The 21,637-nt window shown below is 44.7% G+C and overlaps 2 protein-coding genes across 4 annotated transcripts in view; both read right to left on the reverse strand.

The window, feature by feature from the left end:
* Positions 1-1,096, reverse strand: part of LOC121281213 (apoptosis-associated speck-like protein containing a CARD) — a 32,600-nt gene extending 31,504 nt beyond the window's left edge. The window contains exon 1 of one of the 3 annotated variants that reach the window (XR_005943836.1): positions 605-1,096. The gene's annotated coding sequence lies outside the window, so the exon portion shown is untranslated. The remainder of the gene's footprint in view (positions 1-604) is intronic. The other 2 variants (XM_041194000.1, XM_041193999.1) reach the window with 2 other exon arrangements.
* A 6,820-nt stretch (positions 1,097-7,916) lies between these two features.
* The window catches only part of LOC121280711 (programmed cell death protein 4-like), a 31,451-nt gene continuing 17,730 nt past the window's right edge, over positions 7,917-21,637 (reverse strand). Inside the window, exons 4-11 of the mRNA XM_041192828.1 lie at positions 21,340-21,453; positions 20,125-20,346; positions 19,061-19,158; positions 14,177-14,288; positions 12,633-12,740; positions 12,045-12,155; positions 10,866-11,005; positions 7,917-8,387 (exon numbers count right to left, since the gene is read on the reverse strand). Of these exons, the coding sequence (XP_041048762.1) occupies positions 8,327-8,387; positions 10,866-11,005; positions 12,045-12,155; positions 12,633-12,740; positions 14,177-14,288; positions 19,061-19,158; positions 20,125-20,346; positions 21,340-21,453 (966 nt within the window). The 3' untranslated portion in view covers positions 7,917-8,326. The remainder of the gene's footprint in view (positions 8,388-10,865; positions 11,006-12,044; positions 12,156-12,632; positions 12,741-14,176; positions 14,289-19,060; positions 19,159-20,124; positions 20,347-21,339; positions 21,454-21,637) is intronic.

Genomic DNA, 21,637 nt, shown 5'->3' on the forward strand with positions numbered 1-21,637 from the left:
TTTCCATTATTTTTAAATATTTTTAAATCTTTTATGCTCTCCCCACCCCCACTAGAGCTATACCTTGAGTGCCCTACCATCCATTCTTAATTAGCACATTCGTTTAGATAATATCACCAACTTTAACACCTGTGTTCTTTTGTTCTATTGTTGTTGACATCTTTTGATGATCTGCTTCTATCACTGCTCGTTTGTCCCTACAACCACACACCCTCTCCACCACTCTCTCTCCCTGCCCCCCACACACACACCTTAAACCAGCTTATATTTCAACTCTTTCTTGGACTCGAACTCAAGTTCTGTCGAAGGGTCATGAGGACTCGAAACGTCAAATCTTTTCTTCTCCGCCGATGCTGCCAGACCTGCTGAGTTTTTCCAGGTAATTCTGTTTTTGTTTTAGCTTAATGAGTTCACGGGTAAGCACAAAGCTGCAAACTCCATCCCATTCCTGCTCCTGGCTCTGCACTAATACGTTGAAGAGAAGTCGAATAGTGATATTTCTGCTAAGTGCACAAAGGCTGATCATTGAACTGAATCGCGAAGCACACCCACACATATCCCAGTCAATCGGAAATGCTTTCAGAAACTAAAGGATGAACTTCACCTCGGGATTTAACTGGCTTTATCCGCAGTGAGTTCGGGATTAGCAGCTCCGTTCACACCAACCTGCTCCGGTTCTGCTCCAAAAACGCTCAGTCGGGATACACTCCAAATCCAGAGGAGGTCCAGCTCCGGGATGGAGAGGGAGACGAAATGAACTGAAACTATCAGCAGCAAAGTGAAAGCGAAACTGAAGGCGGAATCGTAGGCGGGAGAGAGAGAGAGAGTAACCAAGAGTGGCCGGGAGCGAGTAACAAAGGATTTAGAAGAAAATAACAAAGGAAAAGTGACAGGGTGGGAGTAGCTAAGAGTGACAGCGAGTAACAAAGGAAGAGAGACAGAACGAGAAAAACAAAGAGGCAAGATGACAGTAACAAAGGAAGTGAGACATGGTTACATAGAGACAGGGTGAGTAACAGAGTGAAAAAACAAAAACAGAATTACCTGGAAAAACTCAGCAGGTCTGGCAGCATCGGCGGAGAAGAAAAGAGTTGACGTTTCGAGTCCTCATGACCCTTCGACAGAACTTGAGTTCGAGTCCAGGAAAGAGCTGAAATATAAGCTGGTTTAAGGTGTGTGTGTGGGGGGCGGAGAGATAGAGAGACAGAGAGGTGGAGGGGGGGGTGTGGTTGTAGGGACAAACAAGCAGTGATAGAAGCAGATCATCAAAAGATGTCAACGACAATAGTACAATAGAACACATAGGTGTTAAAGTTAAAGTTGGTGATATTATCTAAACGAATGTGCTAATTAAGAATGGATGGTAGGGCACTCAAGGTATAGCTCTAGTGGGGTTTTTTTATAATGGAAATAGGTGGGAAAAGGAAAATCTTTATAATTTATTGGAAGAAAAAAGGAAGGGGGAAACAGAAAGGGGGTGGGGATGGGGGAGGGAGCTCACGACCTAAAGTTGTTGAATTCAATATTCAGTCCGGAAGGCTGTAAAGTCCCTAGTCGGAAGATGAGGTGTTGTTCCTCCAGTTTGCGTTGGGCTTCACTGGAACAATGCAGCAAGCCAAGGACAGACATGTGGGCAAGAGAGCAGGGTGGAGTGTTAAAATGGCAAGCGACAGGGAGGTTTGGGTCATTCTTGCGGACAGACCGCAGGTGTTCTGCAAAGCGGTCGCCCAGTTTACGTTTGGTCTCTCCAATGTAGAGGAGACCACATTGGGAGCAACGAATGCAGTAGACTAAGTTGGGGGAAATGCAAGTGAAATGCTGCTTCACTTGAAAGGAGTGTTTGGGTCCTTGGACGGTGAGGAGAGAGGAAGTGAAGGGGCAGGTGTTGCATCTTTTGCGTGGGCATGGGGTTGTGCCATAGGAGGGGGTTGAGGAGTAGGGGGTGATGGAGGAGTGGACCAGGGTGTCCCGGAGGGAGCGATCCCTACGGAATGCCGATAAGGGGGGTGAAGGGAAGATGTGTTTGGTGGTGGCATCATGCTGGAGTTGGCGGAAATGGCGGAGGATGATCCTTTGAATGCGGAGGCTGGTGCACTCCATTCTCTCAGGTCCAACCCTGACATTGTCATCAAACCCGCTGACAAGGGTGGTGCTGTTGTTGTCTGGCGCACTGACCTCTACCTCGCGGAGGCTGAGCATCAACTCGCAGACACTTCCTCCTACCTCTCCCTGAACCATGACCCCACCACTGAACATCAAGCCACTGTTTCCAGGACTGTCACTGACCTCATCTCCTCTGGGGATCTCCCTCCCACAGCTTCCAACCTGATAGTCGCCCAACCTCGGACGGCCCGCTTCTATCTCCTACCCAAAATCCACAAACAGAACTGCCCTGGTAGACCGATCGTCTCAGCTTGCTCCTGCCCCACAGAACTCATTTCTCGTTATCTTGACTCCCTTCTCTCTCCCCTTGTCCAGTCCCTTCCCACCTACATCCGTGATTCCTCTGACACCTTACGTCACATCAACAATTTCCAGTTCCCTGGCCCCTACCGCTTCCTCTTCACCATGGACGTCCAATCCCTCTACACCTCCATCCCCCACCAGGATGGTCTGAGGGCCCTTAGCTTCTTCCTCGAACAGAGGCCCGAACAATCCCCATCCACCACTACTCTCCTCCGTCTGGCTGAACTTGTTCTCACGCTGAACAATTTCTCCTTCAACTCCTCTCACTTCCTCCAAATAAAAGGTGTGGCTATGGGTACCCGCATGGGCCCCAGCTATGCCTGTCTCTTTATGGGGTATGTGGAACATTCCTTGTTGCAGTCCTACTCCGGCCCCCTTCCACAACTCTTTCTCCGGTACATCGATGATTACTTCGGTGCCGCTTCATGCTCTCATCAGGACTTGGAAAAATATATTAATTTTGCTTCCAATCTCCACCCCTCCATCATTTTCACGTGGTCCATCTCTGAACTTCCCTTCCCTTCCTTGACCTCTCTGTCTCAATCTCTGGTGATAGACTGTCCACCAATATCCATTACAAACCCACCGACTCCCACAGCTATCTCGACTACAGCTCCTCACACCCCGCTTCCTGTAAGGACTCCATCCCATTCTCTCAGTTCCTTCGCCTCCGTCGCATCTGTTCCGATGATGCTACATTCAAAAACAGTTCCTCTGACATGTCCTCCTTCTTCCTTAACCGAGGTTTTCCACCCACGGTCGTTGACAGGGCCCTCAACCGTGTCCGGCCCATCTCCTGCGCATCCGCCCTTACGCCTTCTCCTCCCTCCCAGAAACATGATAGGGTCCCCCTTGTCCTCACTTATCAGCCCACCAGCCTCCGCATTCAAAGGATCATCCTCTGCCATTTCCGCCAACTCCAGCATGATGCCACCACCAAACACATCTTCCCTTCACCCCCCTTATCGGCATTCCGTAGGGATCGCTCCCTCCGGGACACCCTGGTCCACTCCTCCATCACCCCCTACTCCTCAACCCCCTCCTATGGCACAACCCCATGCCCACGCAAAAGATGCAACACCTGCCCCTTCACTTCCTCTCTCCTCACCGTCCAAGGACCCAAACACTCCTTTCAAGTGAAGCAGCATTTCACTTGCATTTCCCCCAACTTAGTCTACTGCATTCGTTGCTCCCAATGTGGTCTCCTCTACATTGGAGAGACCAAACGTAAACTGGGCGACCGCTTTGCAGAACACCTGCAGTCTGTCCGCAAGAATGACCCAAACCTCCCTGTCGCTTGCCATTTTAACACTCCACCCTGCTCTCTTGCCCACATGTCTGTCCTTGGCTTGCTGCATTGTTCCAGTGAAGCCCAACGCAAACTGGAGGAACAACACCTCATCTTCCGACTAGGGACTTTACAGCCTTCCGGACTGAATATTGAATTCAACAACTTTAGGTCGTGAGCTCCCTCCCCCATCCCCACCCCCTTTCTGTTTCCCCCTTCCTTTTTTTTTTCCAATAAATTATAAAGATTTTCCTTTTCCCACCTATTTCCATTATAAAAAAAACCCCACTAGAGCTATACCTTGAGTGCCCTACCATCCATTCTTAATTAGCACATTCGTTTAGATAATATCACCAACTTTAACTTTAACACCTATGTGTTCTATTGTACTATTGTCGTTGACATCTTTTGATGATCTGCTTCTATCACTGCTTGTTTGTCCCTACAACCACATCCCCCCCCCCACCTCTCTGTCTCTCTATCTCTCCGCCCCCCACACACACACCTTAAACCAGCTTATATTTCAGCTCTTTCCTGGACTCGAACTCAAGTTCTGTCGAAGGGTCATGAGGACTCGAAACGTCAACTCTTTTCTTCTCCGCCGATGCTGCCAGACCTGCTGAGTTTTTCCAGGTAATTCTGTTTTTGTTTTGGATTTCCAGCATCCGCAGTTTTTTTGTTTTTATCTCTGAGTAACAGAGTGACAAGGTAAGAGTACCAAATGAAGTGGGACAGAGTGAGAGAAATAAAGTAAGAGGGACAGGGTGAGAGAAATAAAGTAAGAGGGACAGAGTGAGAGAAATAAAGTAAGAGGGACAGAGTGAGGAAAAATAAAGTAAGAGGGACAGAGTGAGAGAAATAAAGTAAGAGGGACAGGGTGAGAGAAATAAAGTAAGAGGGACAGGGTGAGAGAAATAAAGTAAGAGGGACAGGGTGAGAGAAATGAAGATGGACAGAGTGAGAGAAATAAAGGAAGAGGTACAGAGTGAGAGAAATAAAGGAAGAGGGACAGGGTGAGAGAAATAAAGTAAGAGGGACAGGGTGAGAGAAATAAAGTAAGAGGGACAGGGTGAGAGAAATAAAGTAAGAGGGACAGGGTGAGAGAAATAAAGTAAGAGGGACAGGGTGAGAGAAATAAAGTAAGAGGGACAGGGTGAGAGAAATAAAGTAAGAGGGACAGGGTGAGAGAAATAAAGTAAGAGGGACAGAGTGAGAGAAATAAAGTAAGAGGGGCAGGGTGAGAGAAATAAAGTAAGAGGGACAGGGTGAGAGAAATAAAGTAAGAGGGACAGAGTGAGAGAAATAAAGTAAGAGGGACAGGGTGAGAGAAATGAAGATGGACAGAGTGAGAGAAATAAAGGAAGAGGTACAGAGTGAGAGAAATAAAGAAAGAGGGACAGGGTGAGAGAAATAAAGTAAGAGGGACAGGGTGAGCAATAAAGAAAGAGGGACAGAGTGAGAGAAATAAGGAAAGAGGGACAGAGTGAGAGAGATAAAGTAAGAGGGACAGAGTGAGAGAAATAAAGATGGACAGAGGGAGAGAAATAAAGTAAGAGGGACAGAGTGAGAGAAATAAAGACGGACAGAGTGAGAAATAAAGTAAGAGGGACAGTGAGAGAAATAAAGAGGGACAGAGTGAGAGAAAAAGGATAGAGTGAGAGAAGCAAAGAGGGACTGAGTGAGAGAACGGAGGTAGAGAGACGAAGCGAGAGTAACAAAGAAGTAGGGTAAGTATTAGAGGGACAGGGTGAGAGTATCAAATGGAGAGAGAGAGGGTGAGAGCAATAAAGTAAGAGAGACACGGTCAGAATAACAGTGACAGAGTAATAAAGATAAGAAAGAAAGGGTTAGAGTAACAAAGTGAGAGGCAAAAGTGATGAAGGTAACAAAGAAACTGAGTAACCAGCTCGGTAATGACGAGTGACAAAGCAGAAGTAATAAGTAATAAAGGCAGAGAAACGGTGATAAAGTAACAACAGCAAAGTGGAAGTACTAGAGCAACAAAGTGAGAGTAACAACAGCAACAAAACGCAAGTAGCAAGGTGACAGTAACAGTACACAGCAAGTGATTCATGGCTGCTTTGTTTCTTTGACAGTTCATTGGGTAATGACACACTTCAAAACATCAAGAGCGTGAGAGAAGATACTCCGAAACCTGTCATTCACAAACTAGTCCACATTAAGATATTTCCTTTGATTCTTCAACATATCAATAATCAAAGGGCAAGAGAATGCTCATCAGTAGAGAGGTTGATCTGTTTGTGTCTCCCATTTGATCAATCACTTACTGAAAGAGATTGTGTGTTATTATTTAGACTCTGAGTTAATATTGATTGACTCAAGTTTTCAGATTATATAGCACAAATATAAGAGTGAATTGTGCTGGTTTACATTGATCCCATCTACAACAGTGGTGTAAAGGGTCAGCCATTTCTCTACCCAAAGAGCTGTTGTTGCACCATCATTGAATATATTTAAGACTGAGATAGACAGAGCTTTGGTTATGAGGGACAGGCAGCAAAGTCGAGTTAAGGCCACAATCAGATCAGCCATGATCATATGGAATGACAGAGCACATTCAAGCTGCTGAATGGCCTATTCCTGCTCTATTTCTTATGTTCTTAAGTCAGAGTTTTACTCTTTGGTTTACAGTAGGTTATATTGGCAATTATATTGTGCAGAGGTAAGAAAGTACATCAAATCATCACAGTCTCATTTGCCGGTTAATTGCTAAAATTCCCTCGCTGTGGCCAGATCTTTGGAATCAGTTATTTTCAGGCCAAAACAGATCTTTTACAATACAATACTTTGGTCTGGGTGGTCTTGTGGTGCAGTGGGTAGTGTCCCTGCACAGGAGCTCCAGGTTTGAGACCCACTCCAGAATTTGATGGCCAAGGAAGGTGTGTTCATAACCCTGTCAAACAGGTTGAGTATCAACTTGTAAATCCTTCCAACAAATGCCAATGGCAGGTGGTAAGAGTGGGAGAGATTCCTAGTCAACCATGTGATGGAAAGAAAGTTGGAGCCTCTACCGTCACCATCCCTGGCTCCAAGCTACAACATGCATGGAAAAGTGCATGTTCACACACCAGTGCACACACCAATTCAGATTCCGAGTGAACTATAGCATACTACCACCTTGACCTCATTCATGTGCAACCTCTGGTCAAAACTGAATGTGAATGCAGCACAGTGGAGATTCTTGAGCAAGGCTGGTTAACAACAAACCCAAGAATATAAGAAATAGGAGCAAGGGATATCCATACGTCCGCTCGAGACTACACCATCATTTAACATAATCGTGGCTGAACTTCCACATCAATTCCACTTGCCTGCACTCTCTCCATATCTTTCAATTCCCTCAGAATCCAAAAATCCACTGATCTCAGCCTTGAATATACTCAATAGCTGAGCATCCACAGCGCTCTGGGGAGAGAATTCCAAAGATTCACAATGGTCTAAGTGAAGAAACTTCTCATTTCAGTTCTACATGGCCGCCATGTTGAAAAAATTTTTTTTTCTCTTAAAAACCACCTTTCCAAGCTTCATTCCAAACACTGAAGCAGAAAATCCAGGCTGACACTTTAGTGCAGTAGTGAGGGAGTGTTGGACTATGCAAGGTGGCGTTTTTTCAGACAAGAGTTTAAAATTGATGTCCCATCTTCTCTTTCAAGCAAGTGTAAAAGATCCCATTGCACAAATTTTGAAGAGCAGGGGAGTTTTCCCAGCTGTCCTGGTCAATATTTAGTTCTCATCCGGCATTGTTAAAAGGGATTATTCAGCCATTGTCACTTGGCTGTTTATGGAACCTTGCTGAGCAAAATCGGCTCCACATTTCCTACAATAGTGACTACACTTCAAAAGTACATCATTGGTTGTAAAACATTCAGACATCATCCAGAGGTCATAAAATGCCCCGTCAGCCTGTGTTAACCCATCTCTGACCCTGGGCACAGGTCTTGTTGGTCTTTGCATTTACCCACCTCCGACCCAGGGCACAGGCTCAGTCAGCCCATGTACTAATCCACATCTGAGCCTGGGTGAAGGCCCCATCTGCTTATGTGTTAATCCACTTCTGACCCTGGGCACAGGCCCTGTCAGCCTTTGTGTTAATCTACCTCAGGCCCTAGGGCTGTTTGGATTAGAAAAATGCAGTCTCTAGTAATGAAATGTAAAACTTTATTGTCAAGAGGCCATAAAGAACAGAAAATGCCCCAAATTGCAATTACACAGTTGATTTTTCTATCCTGCACCCAGAGTTTAAAAAAATCCTCAAAAGGACTGGAAACATTTCAAAGCTTCACATTCCACTGGCCTCAGTTCTAAATCAAGTTCTCAAGTACTGACCTGAGCTTAGATCAAAATAGCGCAGGACACAGCTGAGTTCAAAAGCACATTTTTAGCAAGTTTTCCATTATTAAAACCATGACAGGAAGGTGTCCCAATTAACTGGAGCCTTCTGCCTGACTCATTCTTTATTCTGCGGAATCCAAATGCGACCCTTGCTGCATCTCGGATATGGTGAATGCTCCACTCCACTCAGGTGCATCTTTTCCAACTTTTGGGGTCCTCTTATTGCGCAGCCTGCATAAGGCAGTTATTCCTGTCCTCATTCATGAAGGCCATGGCTTCCCTGGGGGCAAGGGGATGCCGGTCAAAAAGAAAGAAAACAAATTTACAAAAAAAAATGATTCAACATCAAACAAAGCAAATAAACAACCTCACACAAAATAATAAGCCGTGACAAGAACAACTTGCATTTATATAATGCCTATAACATAGTGGAAACACCCATGGTGCTACACGGAGTGTGAAATTAAACAAATTTGACACTGGGACTTATACAGCTTCTCCTTAAATCTGTGTTTATCTCAATTATTCCTTGTGATAACAGGTTCCACATTCTAATCTAAAGAAGTTTCTCCTGAATTCCTTACTGGATTTAGTAGTGATCATTTGAGATTAATGATCCCTTTTTGGGTCTTCCTCAAAAGTGAGTACAACTTCTCTACATTTAGTTCACTGCTCAGCCTTCTATTTTCTGATAATTAGAACCTTAGTAATCTTTGTCAGTCTTTTTTTTGGTACTTTCTCCAAGTGACCCTTTAGGTGAAGTGCCTGAAGGATCTTTAAAGAATCTCACTCCACCATGAGGCAGCACCTCTACGAGCATTGGCTAAAAAAAAAAGAAATCTCCAGTAGTTTCCGTTGCCATGTAACCTTGAAAGAAACACAATCAAAAACCTTGCCATGAAACATCTGGCTGCTGAAGCCCTCATTCATGATTTTGTCAATAGTCAGACCCGACTATTCAAATACTCTCCTGTCCAGCCTCTCATCGTCCAGCTTTTGTAAACTTCAGTTCATCCAAATCTCTGCTGCCCGTACCCTTACCCTAACTCACACCAAGTCCCGTTCACCAATCATTTTTGAGCTTCCTGACCATCTTTGGCTCCCACAACCCCATCTTAAAATTCTCACCCTTGTGTTCAAATCCCTCCATGGTCTCACCCCTCACTATCGCTGTCACCTCTTCCAGCCCACACCCCCCACCATCTCTGCATTTTTCCAATTCTGATCTCTTCTGCCTCTCCGACTTCTCTCTCTCTCTCTCTCTCTCCACCCCCCCCGGCCATTGCTGGTAATAACTCCAGGTGCCAATGCCTTAAATTCCGGAACTCCCTCCCTAAATCTCTCGACATTCCCTAAACCTACCCCTTTGAGCATGCTTATTGTCACCTGACCCCTCATCTCCTTATATGGCCGTGCCAATTCTTTATCCGATTAGGCTTTAGATGTTTTACTACCTTAAAGGAAAATATTGTTAGTGTACAAGTTAAAATAGAGGACACTGGCATATCAAACAAGAACTTTAAACTTTGAGACTCATGGGATGCAGCCTGCAAAGATTTGATTTGGGGCTCTCTACATTATACGCAACAATATATCCTTCCTGAGGTGCAGTGGCCAGAACTGAATGCCATTACTCTAGGTAAGCTCTAATCAAGGCTCTGTACAACTAAAGCATAGCTTCCACCTCTGTATTTCAGCCCTCTTGAAATAAAGGACAACATACCATTAGCTTCTTGTTTGTCTTTTTTTGTGCCTGCCCGCTAGCTTTTATGCTTATGTACATGGATACCTAAGTCTCTTGATTATTCTAAAGTTCCTGGGCAATACCGAATGCTAAAATGTGTTACAATCAGTAAAAGTAAAAACAAGTGAACTAATGAAACTGGCTCAGTTTTGTTCTTTGTATTATAAAAAAAGGGAGAGAAAAACACAAAAGGGGCTGAAAAGGTTTACTAGAACAAAACCAGATGGAAACCTCAGTTGATTTTTCTCCAGCCCAGAAATACTTAAAACAACTGCATTGCCGGCAACTCACCAAAGCTCCATCGACAGCACCTCCCACCCAGACTATCAATTTAGATGATTGGAGTTGTGGAATGTGAGCATCGTTGGCAAAGCCAGCATTTGTTGCCTATCCCTAGTTGCCCTCGAGAAGGTGGTGGTGAGCCACCTCCTTGAACCGCTGCAGTCCATGTGGTGTTAGGGAGGGAGCTCCAGGATTTTGACCCAGCGACGGTGAAGGAACAGCAACATGTTTCCAAGTCAGGATGGTGTGCGACTTGGAGGGGAACTTGCAAGTGGTGGCATTTCCATGCATCTGCTGCCCTTGTCCTTTGAGGTGGTAGAGGTTGCAGGTTTGGAATGTGCTGTCGAAGGAGCTTTGGTGAGTTGCTGCAGTGCATCTTGTAGACGGTACACACTGCTGCTGCTGTGCGTCGGTGGTGGAGGGAGTGAATGTATGGATGGTGTGCCAGTCAAGTGGACTGCTTTGTCCTGGATTTTTTTGAGCTTCTTGTGAATTGTTGGAGCTGCACTCAACCAGGCAAATGGAGAGTATTCCATCACACTCCTGACTTGTGTCCTGTAGATGGTGGACAAGTTTTGGGGAGTCAGGGAGTTAATTACTCACTGCAGAATTCCCAGCCTCTGATGTTTGGATCTTCTGAGGCTCAGACATGCATTGAAAGATCCATTTTATGGCATTGAACTCCTTAAGTGCCAACCCTTTTCTTAACAAGTATACATTTTCATATCCTACCGTGTTGGGCACTGATCTTGGAGTGCTTTGGTGATGACCCCTTGCTGATGACAATGGTCCACAAGCTGTTTCAGAGTGCTGTAAGAGTTTGGTACATCTAGACTGATATCTTGAATGGCATTAAACACCCGCATGAATCCCTATGGAAAAAGAAAGGGAGGAGGGGTAAAGAAAGATGACATCTTCAGTAAGTCAAGCATAGAAAGAATTTATTTATATAGGTTCTTTTAGAATCTCAGAACATCCCAAAGCTCTTTACAGCCAATGGAATACTTTTAAAGTCACTGTTACAATAGACAAAACACAACAGCCAATTTGCGCAAAGCAAGATCCCACAAACAGCAATGTGACTCATAACCAGTTCATCTGTTCTAATAATGTTGTTTGAGGGATAAGTATCGCACAGGACCATGGGAAAAACTCCTCTGCTCTTCTTCAAATCTTCATTGAATCTTTTACATCCACCCTAGAGGGCAGACAGTTTAACATTTGATCCAAAAGACAGCATCTCTGAGAATGCAGCACCCCCTCAGTACAGCACTGGTAATGTCAGTCTAGGTTGTGTGTCTCAAACGGAGCTCTGTCCCTTCCAGCACTGGATGCCTTAGCTACTTTTTCTCCAACAAAGCTAGTCAGATTGTGAAACTAATCTTAGCTTCAGTGGAAAGTCACTCCATTTGTCAAATGACTTGTTGCAGCTGAGGGTACTGTCAAGGGCTTACTGGGAAGAGCAAAAAACAGAGATTGCAAGGCTATATAGAGAAAACAGAGAAGCTGTAATTGTTCTCCTTACAGCAAAGAAGGAGAAGGGGAATTTAGTAGAGGTGTTCAAAGTTTTGAACAGCTCAATAGAGGAACTAAGGACATTGCCTGATGGAAGCAGATTAAAGAGTAACTGTCAAAAGAAGACTCGACAAATACTTGAAAAGGAGAGATGTAGCAGGCTATGGAGAGAGACCAGGGGCGTGTGAGACTAATTGTATAGTTCTTTCAAAGAGCTACGACTGGCTTAATGTCCTCTTCCTGTGTTGCATGATTCTATAAGAAGGTGATTGAACCAATGAGAATTCAGAAGATATTTGACTGGCTCTTTGATTTTCAATTGACTTTGTTGCCACAGTTCTTCCCCAGCGAGCAGCAGAATTGTGAGGTGTTGAGGTGTTTGCTCATCAAACTCACCCGGTTCATCTGGTCGAAAGTTACAAAGCCAGACTCCCAGAAACTCTTCAGGAGTTTTACAATCAGGTCAGAGGCGTTGCTGCTGGTGGATTCAAGGACCATCAGTACAGCCTGCAAAGCAGAGAATTAGAGGTTAATGAAGTCATAGCATCATGGGGAGTGACACAGAGGCACCAGGAACAAAGTGGACACACTGAACAACATGGAGTTAAGGCCGAGATACTGGAACGGCACCCAGACACTGGCAGCCAATGCGTGACAGAAGATAAAATACTGCAGCAATGGAAACAGAAAAATGCAGGAAATACTCAGCGCTTCAAGCAGTGTCTGCAGAGAGAGAAACAGTTAATGTTTCAGGTCAGTGGCCTTTCATCTTTCTGTTAGTGCTGCCAGACCTGCTGAGTATTTCCTGCTTTTTCTATTTATTTCAGATTTCCAGCAGATGCAGTGTTTTGCTTTTGTATTTAAATGTGTGTTGGGGGTGGGGGACCGCAGGTACAGCTGCTCTACGTACATCCGCTGATCAAGGAATGGAAGTGGGGGGGATAGGGGAGGATAGACCATCCAGCGAGACAATGGAGGACATACCTCATAGACCAGCTCGTGGTGAAAGTGGGGAACCTCCAGATTCTGCAGGCAGAGCCCAGCTTCAGCTGTGTCTGTAGACAGCAGGTATTCCTTCAGCAACAGGTTCATCTGGTGAAGAGTTTAAAGGGTTACTGCTACTCCATCTCCTTCTGTGTACATAGCAGAACTTCCATTAAACAGTGCGTGCTCTAACAAAAGAAAAACTTGCATTTATATAGCACCTTTCATGACCTCTGCACATTAAACAGCTTCATAGTCAATGAAATGCTTTCTCTCAATAGTATGGGAACACCAGAATCAATTTGTGCACAGCAAAATCCACAAACAATGTGATTGTCTGTGTTATTGATGTTGGTTGAGCGATAAATATTGGCCAGGAAACTGGGGAAAGCTCCCCTGCTCTTCTTTGAAATTATGCAATGGGATCCTTTACATTCACCTGAAAGGAAGATGGGACCTCAGTTTAAGGTCTCTTCCAAGAAACGGCACCTCCGACAGTGCAGCACTCCCTCACACTGTCAGCCTAGATTTTAAGCTCAAGTCCCAGGCATGAGACTTGAACCAACAACCTTCTGACTCAGAAGAAAGAGCGAGCCAAGTCCAAATCTTTACTATGCACAAGTTGGCTGCCATATTTGACCATGTTCCAACAGTAATGCCCTCAAGCAGGAATTCATTGACTATAAAGTGCTTTGGGACATCTTTAGCACATTAAAGACGTTATATAAACACAAGTCCTTTCTTTCTAATGGATTTAAGCAGTTACTGATGCAACAGTTTACTGTGTAAACACTACAAATAACTGGTTTAGCCAATCTGTCCCTAGAAGAGCTCCTATATTGGAGTTACCAAATCAGTGAAGTGACAATCGCTGCAGTGAGAAAGTATTGAAGGACAGTAATTTCAACCCACAGTAAAGATCTGAAAATAGAGTCGGTAGCCATGCCGCCCTGTTAGCACCAGAAATGGACCCAGCTCCATTTTGAAAAAATCTACAGATGGGTGTCAAAAGCACCCGCCTGCTTCAACCATTAAGCTCCTTTTAATATGGAAATCAAGCTTATGTGATGTAAATAGCACAAGTTTAGGTCAAGATCTGTACACTCTGACCAGTTCCACTAGTGATGGAGTAGCCCAGGGTAAGTGTTAATATTATATCTGGGCCCCTGGCTGACCCCAGAAGCCCCCATGGTCACGTACCCTCCCCCATAGGTTATTTGTCTGATGGCCATTCTGACTCCCTTGTGAGCTTCAATCAGGTTTTGGTATCATCTGTTTAGCACCCCACAGTTTACAGTCAAATTCATATTAGGTTCATGTCCTCAAAATAGCGAAAAGGGAAGGGGAGGTTGAGGAGGCAGGGTGCTTCTTTGCAGCTGGAACAGGAAGAAGCCCCATGAAGTTACCCAATGCTGCCCCACCCCGACCTTTACCACCACCCCCACCCCCATGCCCAGCAGCCCCACTTGCCCCAATCTTCCCACTTCTGCTGGCAGAACAGTTCCAACTCGCCCCCGCCCCACCCCCAAAGAATTCCGTCTTACCTCTTTGACGAGCTGCTTCACGGGTCTCAGGCCACCTCCGACACCCCAGACATTGTCCAGACGCACGCCTCGCTTCATGCTCAGCAGCACTGTGGCCTTGTCCAGCGCCACGCTGGTGAGAAACAGCATAGAAGTTAGCAGCAGGTGGGGGCAGGGAGGCAGATTCAATACTCCTAACTTAGCAGCTCACTTCGAACCCCCCATTCCTGGTTTTAATGGAGACTTACTTGTACTTCTCCAACGGCTTTTAATGAATTGTGCAAATGACTCCCTCAATCTTTTGCTCTTTTACAGTCTCTGGTGATGTCAACAATGATAAATATCTACCAAACTCAACAAATTAAGCTGGCTGAGTTCTGGACTCTATTACTAAAAATAGAAGTACTGGAAAAGGCAGAAAAAACATTGGCAAAGATGAAACCAGAATGGAGGTGGTACAATTAGCATGAAAGAGTGACTGAGGGGGTGGCCTGATGGGGATCTTTAAAATTGTCAAGGGGTTTAACAGGATAGACATAGAGAAGATGTTTCCACCTGCGGGAGGTTTAAAACTTGGGGCCATAAATATAAAACAATTCCTAATAAACGCAACTAGGATGTGATGAGAAAAACCTTTGTTACCCAAAGAGTGGTGAGAATGTGGCACTCAATTTGGGGAGAGGGTGGCGTAGTAGTAATGTCACTGGATACTAATCCAAAAGCCCAGGCTAATGCTCTGGGGACAGGGGTTAAAATCCCACCACAGCAGCTGATGGAATTTAAATTCAGTTTTTTTTTTAAAATCTGGAATTGAAAGCTAGTCTCACTAACGATGACAATGAAACTATCAATTTTCATAAAAACCCATCTGGTTCCCTAATGTCCTTCAGGGAAGAAAATCTGCCATCCTTACCTGGTCTGGCCATCATGTGACTCCAGACCCACAGCAATGTGGTTAAGTCTGAAGTGCCCTCTGCAATGGCCTAACAAGCCTCTCCGTTCAAGAGCAATTAGGGATCGGCAACAAATGTTGGCCTTGCCAGTGATGCACACATCCCATGAAAGAAAAGATTTTTGAAAACACACGGCACAGTTGACAGAAACAGCATAGATGCATTTATGGGGAAACTAACTAAGTACAAGAAGTAGAAAGGAAAAGTTGATAGGGGTAATGAAATAAGGTGCAGTTTACCCTCAAAGTTTCTTTTCTCCCCCTATTGCGCAGTATAAACACCAGCATAAGGCCATTTGGCTAGTCTGTTTCTGTGCCGCATGTTCTCTGTAATTGCAAGAAAATCTCTAGTAAATATTGTAATTCTAAGTAAGTCAATTCTCTAACTCTCAGTTAATGTATAAAATTCTGAGACCCCAACACTCTCCAAATATTCACGGAAATCGTAAATAATGGCACTCCACAATGAGCTAGCCAATGGGGGGTGCCACCCAGTTATCTGTGTTCCTTTAGAGTGGGGCTGCGAATGGATTTTCCATCAAGCACCTCTCCAGCCGTAGCCAGAGGACAGTGCAGGAGGTTCGCCCTCACAGTAGATTCACCAATCCCACCAAGGCCTACAGTAAGGCTCCATGCCATTTCTGTGATCAACAACTTAAATAAGAGTAATTACAAAGGAATGAGGGCAGCGTTAGCTGGAGTGAACTGGGAAAGGAGTTGAACAGAAAAGACAGTTGATGAGCAATGGCAGACGTTTAAGAAAATAGTTCATGAGTCACAACAAAGATATATCCCAGTGAGGTAGGAGGATTCTAGGAAGGGCGTGAACCAACCATGGTTAACCTAGGAAGCTAAGGATAGAAAATTGAAAGAAAAAACATACAATGTGGCAAATATTAGTGGTAAGCCAGAGGATTTGGAAAGTTTTAAAAACCAACAAAAGATGACCAAATAAATAATAGAAGGAGAAAATAAACTTTGAGGGTAAACTAGCAAGTAATATAAAAATGGACAGTAAGGGCTTCTTTAAATATATAAAAAGGAAGAAAAAGGCCAAAGTGAACATAGGCCCCTTAGAGAATGAGGCTGGGGAAATAATTTTGGGAAACCAGGAAATGGCAGGGGACTGAATAAATGCTTTGCATCAGTCTTCGCAATAATCAAGGGGCAAAAGGTTGGGGAGGAAATAAATACAATAACTATCACTAGAGAAAAAGTATTAGGGAAACTAATGGGGCTAAAGGCCGATAAGTCCCCTGGACCTGATGGGTTGCATCCTAGGATATTAACGGAAGTATCTACACAAATAGTGGATTCACTGGTAGTAATTTTCCAAGAATCCTTAGATTCTGGAAAAGCCCCAGAGGATTGGAAAACTGCCAGTGTAACACCCTTATTCAAAAAGGGTGGGAAACAAAAAAAGGTAAAGATAGGCCAGTTAGCTTAACATCCATCATTGGGAAAATGTTAGATTCTATTATAAAATATGTAATAGAATAGCAGTTAAAAAAATCATAATCTAAACAAGCAGAGTCAGCATGGCTTCATGAAGGGGAAATTATGCCTGACAAATTTATTAGAATTCTTTGAGGAGGTAACAAGCAGGATAGATAAAGGGAAACGAATAGATGTAATATATTTGAATTTCCAAAAGGTGTTCGATAAGGTACCGCACATATGGTTACTTAATAAGATAAGAGCCCATGGTGTTGGCGGTAATACAATAGCATGGATAGGGGATTGCTAACTTATAGAAGACAGGGAGTTGGATAAGGGGGGCATTTTCAGGATGGCAACCTGTAACTAGTGGAGTGCCACAGGGATCAGTGCTGGGGCCACAATTATTTACAATATAAATCAATGACTTGGATGAGGGAAATGAATGTACTATCGCCAAGTTTGCGGATAACACAAAAATAGATGGGAAGGCAAGTGGTGAGGATGACAAAAAGAGTCTACAGAGGGAAAATACAAGTTAAATGAATGGGAAGAAACTTAGCAGATGGAATATAATGTGGGAAAATGTGGGGTTATGCACTTTTGCAGGAAAAATAGAGCAGCTGAATATTATTTAAATGGAGAAAGAATGTAGAAAGCTGCAGCACCGAGGGATTTGGGGGTCCGTGTGCATGAATCCCAAAAAGCTAACATACAAGTTCAGCAGGTAATAGGTAAGGCAGATACAATGTTGGCCTTTTTTTCAAAAGGAATGGAGTATAAAAACAGGGAAGTCTTGCTAAAACTATACAAGGCACTAATTAGACCACACCTGGAATACTGTGAACAGTTTCGGTCCCCTTATCTGAGAAAAAATATACTGGCATTGGAGGCAGTCCAGAGAAGGTTCACTAGGTTGATCCCGGGTTTGGGGGGATTTTCTTATGAGGAGAGGTTAAGTAGTTTGGGCCTGTACTCATTGGAGTTTAGAAGAATGAGAGGCGACCTTATTGAAACATAAGATCCTTAGGGGGCTTGACAGGGTAGATGCTGAACAGTTGTTTCCCCTTTGGGAGAGTCTAGAACCAGAGGGCATAACCTCAGAGTGAGAGGTCACCCATTTAAGACAGAGATGAGGAGGAATTTCTTCTCTCAGAGGATAGTCAATCTGTGGAATTCTTTACCGCTGATGGCTGAGAGGCTGGGTTGTTAAGTATATAGAGATAGACAGATTTTTAATCAGTAAGAGAATCAAGGGTTATGGGGAAAATGCAGGAAAGTGAAGCTGAGGCTTATCAGATCAGCCATGATCTCATTGAATGGCAGAGCAGACTGAATGGGCCAAAAGGCCTACTTCTGCTCCTACGCCTTATCATAGGGCGAGATCAATCTTTCAGTGTAGGGGAAAGGATGATCTTCACTGGTCTTCCTCTTGGCATTGGAAGTGGGTCCATGATGCTATTCCAACACCCAGCTGATACAAAGCAGATAATTCAGGCTCTGGGATGGAGGGTGGGGCCTCGGAGTGGAGGCCAGAGTCTCTAGTGTGGGCAGAACCATGAGGCACTTATAAGATCTAAGAATTAGGAGCGGGATTAGGCCATTCAAACCATCAAGCCTGCTCCACCATTCAATAAGATTATTGCTGATCTGATTTTGGGCTTGACTCCACTTTCTTGTCTGTAACCATAACCCTTGACTCCCTTGTCAAACAAAAATCCGTCAAACTCAGCCTTGAACATACTCAAAGACCCAACCTCCACTCTCTGCGGAAGAGAATTCCAAAAACTAAGGAGCCTTTGAGAGAAGAAATTCTTCCTCATCTAAATGGGAGACCCCTTAGCTTTAAACTGTGCTCCCTTGTCCTCTATCCTGTCACACCCCTCAGAATCTTCCATTTTTCAATAAAATCACCGCTCATTCTTCTCAACTCCAATGGATACAGGCCCAACCTGCTCAACTTTGCCTCACAAGACAACGTCTTCATCCCAGGAATCAGCCAGGTGAACCTTCTCTGAAGCGTTTCTAATGTAAGTATATCCCTGTATAAGTGAGGAGATCTAAACTGTTAACAGTGCTCCAGGTGTGGTCTCAGTACAGTTGTAGCAAAACTTCCCTATTCCCCCTTGAAATAAAGGCTAATGTTGCACTTACTTTCCCATTTGCTTGCTGTATTTGCATGCTAGCTATTTATGAATCATGTACACGTGCGCCCAGATCCCTCTGTACCACAGCATTCGCCATTCTTCCTGCAAAAGTGGACAACCTCACACTTTCCCACATTATATTCCATCTGCCAAATAAGTCTTCACTGAGACTGTCATTCTGTCCTCAAGAGTGGGTGATACAGAAAGGGAGGGAGGGGAAAGATGTCTCTATCCTACTCGAGCACGTTTCCTCCAACATAACACCAATCAAGCCACTGGGAATGATAAAAACAGACAGGGATTCTAACGTCAACAGAAAATTCTGCAATGAGGCCTTCCGGATGGATCTGCCGGCCTGTCTGTGCTTACCGAGCCTGCTCACAATCAACCTTTCCTCTGTAGCTGTCCAGGAAACCAGCAGGTAAGACATGGTCAGCCATGGCACGGGCTATGAACTGGCCCAGCATCTGCACACAAACACAGCACACTACACGTCAACAAGGAAGGAAAGACAAGTAAATAGGAAAGTTTCCAAACTAACACAGATACTTACTCAGTATTGAGCAAAGCCCCACTGCATCAACACGACAACTCTCTTACACAGTATTCTGGGTAATTCTGCATCCCATGCATTGTCACCATGTTGAGGGGCCCCTCCGCCTCAATATAGCCCACTTTACTCCCGAGCTGCCGCTGGGGCTGCATCCAGTGCCAGTAATGAGCAAAGAAAGCAGGTTTGCCAATGTTGTCACTGTCGTCGGGTCAGTGAAGCATGCACTGCATCAAGATTCACATGTCATCCAAGTTTAAGCCTGTGGATTTTCTTACAGATTGGGAATGCAGAGATAAAATGAACCAGGGTAAATTTATCCCTCCAGAACAACCTCACCCACCTGCATTCAGCATTTCATAGAGGTCTTTGCCCTCTCATGGCATGGCTGAAATCTAAGTGCCAGCTGGAACGAAAGGAGCACAGGTCAGGCCTGGTTAAGGCTGGCTGATTCTTAGGCCCACTAAATGGCCCAACTCCATTTGGAGTGCAAGGGCTCCAGCGATTTTTAACCAGGAGTTTCAGGATCATGAATACAAAAGGAAAAAATAGAACAGAAGAGCAAGAAAAGCCATAGGAGAAAAATCATTTTCACCGAGCGATTGGTCAAGGTTTGGAATGCACTGTCTGACAATGTGGTGGAGGCAAGACTGATCAAAGCATTCAAAAGAGTACTAGACAGCTTTCTTAAAAGGAAGAATGTGCAGGATTACGGGGAGAAGGCAAGAGAATGGCACTAATGAATTGCTCATTCGGAGAGCCAGTGCAGACACAATGGACCGAATGGCCTCCTTCTTTGCAGACATCAGCATGAATCCACTGCTACGTTGGAACTGCACCACATTTCCTTTAATGGCAGAGATGATCAATCATTTGTACATACCTGAGGAGCCTCGGGCGTGTCGAGGACGAGGTCTGGCAAATCGCGCAGGAGCAGGTCGAAAGCCAAAGCCACGTCTTCGACTGACATCCGCTTCCCCATCAGGTCGGCCAGGAGACGGGACATCAACTCCCGGTGGCTTGCCTTGCCCTCCAGGGACATGGTCACAGACAGGAATGGAAGCTTGCTCTTCTTGCTGCCGAGGTTCAGCTGAGCCAGGAGGGTCTGCAAAGGGGTGAAACAGCGTTATGCAATTTCTCATGTAGACCGAGCACATGGGCAAAATGCTGCACTCATAACCACAGAGTATCAACACACACCCGCCAACTCCTAATCCCTCCCTCCCTCCCACCCACCTCCATTTTGCCCCAGGGGCACTGACTCCTGTCAACACCATGACCCCAACAGAATCAGTACCTCTTCCCACATCTCCTGTCATCTTACCCAACTTACTGCAATTTGCCTTAACTTGTGTCTGACTGAAACTGTTAATGGGTCAGGGGAAAATGAACCAAAGCATGTCTGTATTTATGTAATGCTTTTAAATACAGTAAAGCATCCCAAGGCTCTTGACAGGAGAGTTACCAACAAAATTTGACACAAACCACATGAGGAGACCTAAGCAGCTGATGACACAGTCACTAAGTGTTCCCTAATTTTACCCCTGGAAGATCTGGCTCCAATTTTTAGACCATGTCCCTTGTCCTAGGCTTCCCAACAAGAGGAAATACGTTCTCTCTATCCTATCTGATTCCTTCAATATCTTAAAGACTTTGATCAAATCACTCCTTAGCCTTGCAAATTCCCAGGAATAACAAACTTTAATTTCTTCTCATTTAATCCTTCATGTCCAGGCATCATTGTTAAAATTGACGTTGCATTCACATCCTTCTGGAAATGTGGTGCCCAAAACTGCTCACAGTAACTCCATTTTTAGGTCAACAGTGGTTCTATCAGTTGTCATGGTGTCATTGCAGGCCTGGGTTACAACTTGGCTCTGAAAAGCGAGTTTCTGTAATCTCACTCAGATCCATACCTAACCCAACAATCATTCTGGATTGAATCCTATCAGCTTTGACTGGAGATTCCTGATGGGGAAGGGGAAGCTGGGAGGGGAGAGGGGGGGAGCTGGGAGCAGAGAGGGTGGAGCAAGGGGGTTGAGGCAAGGGGAGAGGGAGAGGGGAAGGGGGGAGAGAGAGGAGAGAGAATCTCACTTACAGCAACTTCCTTCGTATCTCCATGCTGAAAGTATTCCTGGATGATAGGTGTCACCGCTTTTTCAAACTCGCAATCATCCAGTTCAGGGACAACCGTTTGGTAAACTGTCTCGCCCTACAACAAACCAAACATCAGTCATTACCAGAGCTGCAGACTCATCACTTTCACAGCACACCAAGCAGGCCAAATGAGGAATTTACCTAAATGTAGCAGCACAGAAACAAGAGGTGGCCTTTCAACCCCTCAAATCTGTCCCTGCTTTCATTTAAATCATGGATACCTTTACCTCAATTCAATC

Source organism: Carcharodon carcharias, chromosome 8, assembly GCF_017639515.1.
Source record: "Carcharodon carcharias isolate sCarCar2 chromosome 8, sCarCar2.pri, whole genome shotgun sequence".
Lineage (NCBI taxonomy): Eukaryota > Metazoa > Chordata > Chondrichthyes > Lamniformes > Lamnidae > Carcharodon > Carcharodon carcharias.